The 9929-nt window shown below is 43.2% G+C and overlaps 2 protein-coding genes across 2 annotated transcripts; both read right to left on the bottom strand.

Moving 5' to 3' along the window:
- Nucleotides 1–4614: 4614 nt before the first annotated feature.
- Nucleotides 4615–5709, bottom strand: LOC133198300 (uncharacterized). Its single transcript, XM_061334411.1, has one exon. The coding sequence runs from the start codon at nucleotides 5707–5709 to the stop codon at nucleotides 4615–4617; it is 1095 nt and encodes a 364-aa protein (XP_061190395.1).
- A 665-nt stretch (nucleotides 5710–6374) lies between these two features.
- Nucleotides 6375–6917, bottom strand: LOC133198301 (death-associated inhibitor of apoptosis 2-like). The gene has a single exon (XM_061334412.1). The coding sequence runs from the start codon at nucleotides 6915–6917 to the stop codon at nucleotides 6375–6377; it is 543 nt and encodes a 180-aa protein (XP_061190396.1).
- Nucleotides 6918–9929: the final 3012 nt, after the last annotated feature.

Here is a 9929-nt window from a genome sequence, read left to right on the forward strand (position 1 = left end):
GATCCTTAATTTAGAAAGTATGAAGGATGCCATGTTTAATAGAGACGACGCTCACCTCGGCGTTTACCACACCTACAACCCTAGCCAGATCCGTCGAGAAAAAATTCACAGTGAACTGTATTCGCAGGAAGAACTGAAGGAATATTCTGCCGTATATACCAAACGGGTCGTCCAGCCGGACCTGACCACACTGCCATACGGATATTGATAAAAACAGACAATTCTTTGATTCATTTGATATCATTTTATTGACATTGATTTTATTTTGTACATAATGATTTGCTTTAAATGTCAAAGAAAATGTAACACTTGTCAAATATACATCGATGCATTGTCATTCAATAAAAAGAATATTTAAAACTTGATCCACGTCGTCCTTCTTTTTTTTGGAGGGCGTGAGCCCGGAGGGGAATTCCTCTTTCTCTTTCCCGTCCCCGAATACTTTAAACCGGATCCGTCTTGAGTCTCAAGGTTTCCTGCGGGGGGCGGGGGCACGGTCTCTTCTATGGTATGCGGGGGAACTTTCTCTTCTACGGTGTTAACACCCCGGTCTTGCGTCTCTTTCTGTTCATTCTGTTTCATCCGGTCGAACATCGTCTTCTTCACGAGGAGGTATTCCTCTGCCATCATTGAAATAGGGTTTAAGAATCAAGGGTATGGCCTGGGACTGTTTCCGTAGTAATTTGCGGGTGCGGATGTTTTCCACTGCACGGTCACTGAGGGACTGAAGGAGAGTCTTGTGAACCTTTAGTTTTGTCTTGTAGTAACCGGAAATTGGGGGGTGCCCCGCGTACAGGTTCAGAGCAATTTCCCTGAAGGCATTTATCTGTTCATCGGTAGCCATGTTTACGAGCTGCTTCCTCTGAACGGGGTCTGCTTTGTATAGGAATTTAAGGAAGGCTTCGTGACGACTGGTTCTCGGTGACATGACCGTCGTTGGTCTTATTTATTTAGGAAGGTAAACGACGGTGTCCCCTTCTGTCGGCAAGATGTTGGTGCGCAGACGTCTGTCTTCGGGGCAATGATTAGTCAAATCGACCAGAATGTAACCTTAGGGGTGACGCACGGCTTTGGCATACGCGTCCATCCAAAATTTGGAACGACCGGTGAACACCTGACTCCCGAAAGTGATGATCTGACGATTGTCTCTCACGTTCTTAAACAGGACGACGTGTTGACAATTTAACAGAATGCTCTTGGCGTACACGCCGGGAGGGTAGAGATTCTGAGACAAGAGAAAGGCCGTCATGTTGGAATGAGACACCATGGTCTGAAAGAGGTGTAAAGCGTCGGGACTTTTCGTCACCAAATGTATCATATCGTCTAGAACGATGACGGTGTGGGGTGAATCCACACACCACTCTTGAATTTCCTCACGATTGGGAAGACCTCGATAGGTGGAGAAGTGAGGAAGGGTCGACAGCATGTCGTTTACGACGGGTTGGTCTTCCAGGTAACAGTAAACGACCTTGCTGGGGGTCACGTCGAATAGCTCGGAACCGTGTTTTAGCATGTTCCATACCAGATGTGTCTTTCCAGACATGGTACCACCGATGACGGCAAAAGAAGTGGGAGTTTTAAATTTCATCGTGATCGACTCTTCGACGGTCTCTAGAACACTAATCTCCTACCAGATCAATCCTCGAATTAAAAATAAGAAAAAAAAATAGGGTCTACGTTTTTATTGGTTACACATAAATATAGATACAAAAGATGACAAATGAAAAACAATCATCATGGACATACAGAGAATGATAAATTCTCTATGAAAAAAGGGGATTCCGGGCCGCCGCCGCCGCGCGCGAAAAACCCGGTTTCCGGAATCCTTAGATTTCCGGAATCCCAGGTTTCCGGAATTCCAGTTTTTTTCCCCAATGCATACATATCTTAAAAAATGAACAATCATACATGTCATGGTAATGCGATATGTACAAAAATACCAAAAAAAATGTACATCATGAACATAAATGTCAAACAATGCGTTTCCCCTTTAAAACGACGTCCTGAACGACAGTCTCCGAAGTCGCACGGATGACACTGGACATGGCGATTCCTTTGGGGCGGCAATAGAGGTAAAACAAGACGTGAAGTCTGCAGCTGGTGGCAGAGTCCGACTGTACTTGCACGTTGTTGTAAAGACAGAGAAGGGCATTGCGATCGATAAAGTCTCTCAGGCGGCTGTCGTACTCTTCCGGCAATCTTCCGAAACTGTCATAAAATTCGCATTCGTTGACGTTATCGAACCAGTAAGCGACCCAATGCGCCCCTTTCTTATCGATGGTGTCCGTGTTACACACGAAAGCAGAAGGAAACTGGCGGACTCGTGAGGGAAGTGTATCAGACGCAAACACTCCACGAAAGTGAGGTTAGTAACTGAATCGTGTCCATTTTTTTTCTACAGTAGTCGTATCTCTCTGGCTTGATCGACGAGGAGGAGACCCGGGTATTCACTAAAAGCAAGAGTACTGACGGTCTCCGTAGTGGGTGTAGCGAATCGAGCGTATACTCCGACGTTTCCCTGATGAACCAGGTTTATATACCCCTCACCCAGGTCGTTGGGGTCGAGGTCAAAGGCGTAAATAGCGTAGCCCTTGGAAAACTGGTCACGGTCGATGATCAGGCCGTCATCCTTGTACCATTTTTCGGACGCTTGATACAGGTTACAGAGAGCGGAGACGTAATTTCGATTTGTTTCAAAGTCCATTTTCAGGGGGCGGACGGGAGTGGGTTGTCCGTTGACGGTCACGACGATTTCGGACAGACTAAGGTGTTGGAAGTTGAACGGATTGCCCTCGTAACTTCATTGGCGGCCGATTGTTTCACAAAGGCGACGTACATCTTGGAAGGTCTTCTTCCGTTCCACACGTCGTCCCAGTAAACTTCACTGGTCTTGTCCGAGATGGTCATAATCTTGACGTCGGTTTTCAGGTAGTTGTACCGGGCCGGTGATTTGGTGATGGCAGTGGCGTGGTTCAGCAAGACGGCGCTGTCTAATCGGATTTTACATGCCTTAAAGACGGCATCGAGGATGGTCACTTTGTAATTCGGAGAGGCTTCCTTACTCATCGATACAAATTCGTTTCTGGAACGAAATAGTCTCAGTTGCAGGTCGACGCCGTTGATCAGGTACTTGTCGAGGTAGAAACAGGCGACGTACAGGGGACTCTCCAGATCGAAAGTTTTAGACAGCTGCGTAAAGACGTAGCGCGATCGAAGACCCTGGTTTCGTCCACCGGCGGCATCTGGATCGTCAAGGGCTTCCTTGTCTGGGTAGTACAGCTGGGTCTGCAACTGAGAGCTGGTGGCAGCGGGCCAATTAGACAAGAGGACTTTGAGGTAAGCTTTCCAAGGATAATTATTGGCGTTCTGCGAGATGCATTTCCCATTCATGTAGACGTCGATCTGAGAGAATAGGGACTGTAGTGGTAAGTTGACGATACCCGTTTTTTCAGAGGACGTTAGGGCCGTACCGTCAGCTTTGGTGATTTTGGCTTTCAAGTACAGACTCCTCCTCCTCAAATCGAGGTATTCGTTTCCCCCTCCCGGAATGGCGAATTCGAGAGGAGCGGTTTCGCCGTCAAAGGACGAAATGGGTAGTATTTCGGAGAAATAGATTTTTTGTACCGCCACCTGGTTCGGAGGATCGCTAAAGAGAGACAGTTCGGAGGGTTCTGCCACCGACGTGTTGATCTCGCTCAAGAATGCCATGATTAAAAGATGGGTTTTTTAGGAAGACGGAATTTTTTCTGGGCGGTCGTTTTTTTCGTCGGTTTTGTCGACTTCTTTTTCTTTGTGGGTTTGGCTGGTTTACGACCTTTTTTCTTTGGTTTCTGAACACGTCCTCTCCCTTTGGAAGTCGATGTGTTTCTTCGTTTTCTTTCTTTTTATTGTTTTCTTGAGAGGCATGTGAGGCTCGTCGTTACGGATGGTTTCTTTCAAATCGGATAGGGCTCTCTCCTGCTCGGCAGCCACGGGAGTCACCTGATGGATGGTGTGATTTGGGACGGGATTGCGAGATTTCAAGGGAATCATGCAAGCTTTTCGTCGGTTTAAGATACCTCCTCCTCGCTGAGCGTTTCGTCGTATTGACGGAATAAAGTTTTCACCCCCCTCCGTGTGATGAAATTGTTCCCACAGAGCGGGGTTTTAAATGTACGTGGGTCCAGACATGATTGATCAGAGACGTCGAAAGACGAGCGTCACCGTCGATTCTCCGGCTAAGAATGAAACGTCGCAGTCGTTTTTGTCCCTTATATACACGTGTATGTCCCTCAAATCATTGTTGCGTAATGACACGCGATAAGGTCGAATAAAGATGACGTTCTTGTCGTTTTCCAGAACGATACGACTCAGGAGGGGTTTTTGACGTTCACCCACGATGCTTTCGTCGCAGACAGAACAGTAGACAAAGATTTCTTGGTCGGAGGTCGGTTTAACGTTGAGGTTGCGAAATTCCGTCAATTCTACCGTCCAGTCCCCCGTTAAGGGTAAGGGACGGAGTAGACGTACTCTGAAGTCGCACGGTTGATTATCACCGTAGACGGAGGGACTGTCCGTAGACTTGAGGACCATACGCATCGACATCTTTCCGATGAATGAAGGTATTTGAACGCGTTACGTCTCTTTTATATCGGATCGTGGAATCCAGCTGTCAAATTTCTTGGGCCATCCCAACCATCGCACCAGAACCTCTTCTTGGCCGCGAACTTTGCGTTTCTGTAGGACCTTCTCGATCCTCCAGACGGTCTGTTCGTCTTTAGACACTTTCTGGAGCTCACTGGCATAAAACGTACCCTGAATCGGATCGTCCATCATGTCTTTTAACTTGTAAATGGGGAGACCCTGGGACATAAAACGCTCTCTGACGACGAAAATTTCTTCCGTGTACGTCTGATCGTAATCGCGCTGAAACGCTCGTCTCAGATGCGTAATTCGAACTTGATCACCCACTTTAAATGTATAGGCTTTGCGCTTCTTTGACGAAAAGGATTTCTTAACCCTCGGTGTTGCAGTGTCTTTTCGGCGTCGAGCTAGGTAAGCGTCGAGTCTCACTTCTTCATTCTCTTTGTTGACCGAAGCCGGCGTGCGTCCATTGAGCGACCTATTGGGAGTGTGGTTGATGGATCGGACTACGTCTTGTAAGATGTCGAGGTACTCGTATTTCTGAACGTGGGTAAAGTAACGATATAATCGTTTCTTTAAGGTCTGAATGTATCTTTCGGCAAAGTTGGCTTTGGTTTCGTTGAGAGCATAAAATATTTTTATTCCTTGCTCTTTCAGATACTGTTGGAGGTAACGGTTATAAAATTCCGAACCTTTGTCGGTGCGGATGGCTTTGGGGTGTCTCGGTCCTCTGAATACGTCTTTGAATGCATCGATAACGGTTTTAGCTTTTCTATCTTTTAAAGGTCTGACCCAAAGCATGCGAGAAAAGACGTCCACGATCACCAGAAGGAATTTAATGCCGTTGTTGTACTCTGACAGATTCTGGACGTCAGCGAGATCGGCTTCCCACTGATAATCTATGCCCTGGACGATGACTCTTCTCCTCTTGAAGCGAATAGGCATCTTGGTTTTGTAGGAATTTATTTTTTTCATGCCTATGTCGTATTTACCCTCTCGTTTCACCACTTGATATAATTTGGAGGGTCCCGCAAAGGACCCGGCATGACGAGGATCGTACCAGATTTTTTTTAAGTACTTTTCCATGAGTCACTTCTTGTTGACGACTGAGGTATGGATGACATGACTTCCCTTATAACAGACCTTTTTATACCTTCTCTCAGAGATAAAGAAACAAAGAAATAAAAAGTTCTTTATTTTTATTGGAACGTCATAAAGCACGTGATTTCAAATAGGACAAAAACATGAATGTCACACACTTTTATACATGTACATATGCTTGCCTCACTACTACGTTCAATCTATGTCCATACGACTCGGACCACGTGCTATACGTGTCCTAGATCTGTTGTTTCGGATTCTCGGCAGGCAAGAGTCCATGATAATAAATGTTCAATGTAAGCTGTTGACGACTGAGGTATGGATGACATGACTTCCCTTATAACAGACCTTTTTATACCTTCTCTCAGAGATAAAGAAACAAAGAAATAAAAAGTTCTTTATTTTTATTGGAACGTCATAAAGCACGTGATTTCAAATAGGACAAAAACATGAATGTCACACACTTTTATACATGTACATATGCTTGCCTCACTACTACGTTCAATCTATGTCCATACGACTCGGACCACGTGCTATACGTGTCCTAGATCTGTTGTTTCGGATTCTCGGCAGGCAAAAGTCCATGATAATAAATGTTCAATGTAAGCTGTCAAAGGAGCACATTTTAACAAGAGTCCTTCACATTTTATTTACTGACGAACATTGTAAGTTCTCTTTCTCCAGTCATCGTATTTTCCATCTGTTACCATCCGGGCGTAGGAACAGTTCTTGGACCAGCGAAGGTGTTCTTTGTAAGCATCGTCCAGAGGTTCCCAGTTTTTCAGGGTCATGCCACAGGAGAAACAAGTGACTCTGTCTCCGATCTTGGTGTAGATGAATCCAGAACGTGCCAGGTCTTTTTTGTTGGGTCCCTTCAGATATTTTGGCCAATCCCCAAAACTGGCATAACGCTCGGAAAAGTTGACGTATTCTGGGTACTTCCAGACAGAAACCTCCTTTTTAGGTAGAGGTGGTGGAGGGATGTTTTTCACTGGCATTTGTACCGTGACGTACTCATCTGATTTCTTCTTGGATGAGGAGGAATCTGGATAACCCCAGGCAAAATTAGCATTGCTATCTGCCTCCCAAGAGTCAGAGGGTTCACATTCTAAAGAGGACGTGTTGCCCCAAGCAAAATTGGCAGCAGAGTCCGTTTCTATCAGGTTGGGAATTCCATCTAACGTGGAAGTCATCTTGATCAGTCGAGTAGCAGACGTGAAATGACGATTCGAAAAAAGAACTTATACGTCTACAACTTATTCGTGCGTTTCTTTATTGTTTCTCTCCTATTGTAATCTTTCTAAAGAAAATCGAGGTCATGTCTATTTTTGTCATTTTCATTATCCGTGTGTTTCTTAATGACAAAGGAGTTTGACGTCATGGTTTTTTCCATTTTATTATTCGTTATTCAATAACTCTGTACTTTTCCATTTCTGTGTCTCAATGACAATGTGTATGACGTCATGGGTTTTCCGTTGTATTCTTTGGTATTCTCTGTATTTTTCCATTTCCCCGCCTCATTACCCTCATTCTTCTTTCATTGTTATCAAATAAATGTCCATTGACGTCGAGGAATTTTCCATGACGTAGCTCTCACTTCCAGTATAAAAATCTCACCATCGACATTTTCTCATTTTTAATTTTGATCACCAAACGAAAAACATGTCTACTCCTCGCTTTTCCGTGGCACTGGAAAATGGACGTTATGTCAAAGTCCAAACGTGGAAAGAAGAACTCAGAGTTGATTTGAGGGAATGGGAAATTCATCAGCCATTTCTGAAACCCACCAAAAAGGGCATCAGTTTGAAACTGCTCTCATTTAAAACACTGATCGACACCTTGGATCTGATTGAAGCAACTTTAAAAGAAAATGTCGATGGAAAATGGCACCTTGGATTTAATGTCTACGTCACAGTCAAGAAGGACAATCCCTGCATCGACGTTCGACAGTATTGGAAACCCTCCTGTGAATCCGGTCTCGTCCCTACTAAAAAGGGGCTCTGTCTTAGACCACTGGAATACCAAAACTTGAAAAAACATATAGGCGACATCGAAAAGATCTTACCAGAGCTGGAGCAGGTCATCCCTTGTCATGAACGGGACGATGATCATAATCAATTGGGAATGTTACAATGTGAAGCCTGTAATCCCGATGAATTCTTTAAGTGGTGAAAAAACCGTGAGAACTGTACAAAAACTGTGAAAGACTGTTAATATATTTATGAACACTTAAAAAAAAGTATACATATCATTTCTCGGACATTTTTTTTTCAATGTCATTGATATTTTTTAAGAGAAAATGTTAGTTACCATAGACCGTGAAGGAATAAAATCTGTATTATATTTCATTTTGTTTTTGTCTTTTCTTTTTTTTTTTTTGGTCACGTGATGAAAAAACGTGTCTGATATAAGAACAGTTTGTAAAGGAATTTGTACAGTCGGAAACTGACTGGGGACTTCAAAATATTCATCACGAGTGTTTGTCACGTGTCTGGAAAACATCTTAACTCTTACTGATGTAGATGCCATTTGTCACCAAGTGAATTGTTTGACAGTCAAGTCTCCATGGATTTTCACGACAAATTCGGAGGAGATTGGAGTGTTTATTTTTTTTCTCCTCAAGTACTTTGCAAAGACCTCTGACAAGAATGTCATCATAGTTGTTCCTTGTAACAACACACGATTCCATGTACAGATGCCCCTATCCTTTTTTAAGAATATAAAACAAAACATTCGTAACGTTTTCAAATGACATTTATTGACAAGTGTTTGAAATATAATGAACAAAATGATGACATGATTTAACCTATTAAAAAATGTTTTTGTTATGACTGTCCCTACAGCTTGAATTCACATAGGTTCTTCTTTCCGCCAAACTCCGTCCGGCCACAAAAATTCCATTCTGCCATAATAGTAATCTTCCCAAAGTGATTCGTAGTAAGCTTGTTCCATATCATCGAAGGGAATACGATCAGCCATGGTTATTTTCAGAACTTCTGGGATACTTAAGATTTCCTCCTTAAACGAATCGTCTTCGATGTCGTTTGCACGCAGACAGAATGTCGTCATCTTCCTGACATCCGTTTTAGCTTCCATAGCCAGTCTGACGAGACAGTGTTTCTCGTGTACGAGTTTGCTTCTCAAAACGTAATGTTTCTTACAGTAGTCACAGGAGGTAGAATTCATGTTAATTGCAATATAACCATCGACGAGTTTTTTGACAGCCGCTCCCCTTCTCAAGAAAGTCTCAAAACCCGTGTATTCTCCTGCAATCTTAATTTCGTATTTTATCGTTGACATTGTGTTACGAAAATACTTGTGCTCAGATGTGTTCTCGACGAAAGTATGATCATCATTTCTTTTTCTCATCTCCTTTTGTTGAGAAATGAATAAGTAGGTCATGGTCACAACAGGAAAATCAGTCCGGAGTTAAACAAAAGAATTCCAATGTATTTGTCTCTTTTTTTTTCTCTTGAATCCTCACGCCCCATTATCTCCTTTCATTTACCATTACAATGACTTACTATTTACAGTCGTCCATGGAAATTCCCTTGTTGACATTAGATACAACCCCATTGTTCATTTTATTGACGTCACTGGGTTTTCCCCACTCTCCATTGTTCCCTTTTTTCTATACCCCATTGTTCAGTTGTACTCTACCCTTTCTAGGTCAAGGGTACACCATTGTTCAAGGGCACTCAACCATAAGTCGGACAAGGTCATCTGGGTCTCTATTGTCCCCTCCATTGTTCGCTTACACAATACCCCCATTGTATACCCCCCTCAGGTGTCGGTCATACTACTCATACACAACACCCTATGGCAGTACTAAAGGAGGACATCGCCCCTTCTGTAGTAAAAATAATACTAAATAATGTAATAATTGTATAACATAGGTGTCTGTCAAAAAAAAGACAATTCATAGAAATCTCTCATATTAAATATATTTTTCCTTAGATTTCATGTGTAACAGAGCAAGGCTAGAATAAAGACAAGATTATACAATTTCAAAGAGATTTTTAATTTTGTTACATAAAGTCACAAATCATTGATTGATTGATTGTGTGTTGTTTAACGTCCCTCTCGAGAATTTTTCACTCATATGGAGACGCCACCACTTGCCGGTGGAGAGCTGCAAATTTTGTCCTATACTCGGCACTTACGGCCATTGGGCAGTGAGGGATCTTTTTCGTGCCAGCACCTAC

This window comes from Saccostrea echinata, unplaced genomic scaffold (genome assembly GCF_033153115.1).
Source record: "Saccostrea echinata isolate AGI-Se365-2 ecotype Australia unplaced genomic scaffold, CSIRO_AGI_Sech_v1 ptg000033l, whole genome shotgun sequence".
NCBI lineage: Eukaryota > Metazoa > Mollusca > Bivalvia > Ostreida > Ostreidae > Saccostrea > Saccostrea echinata.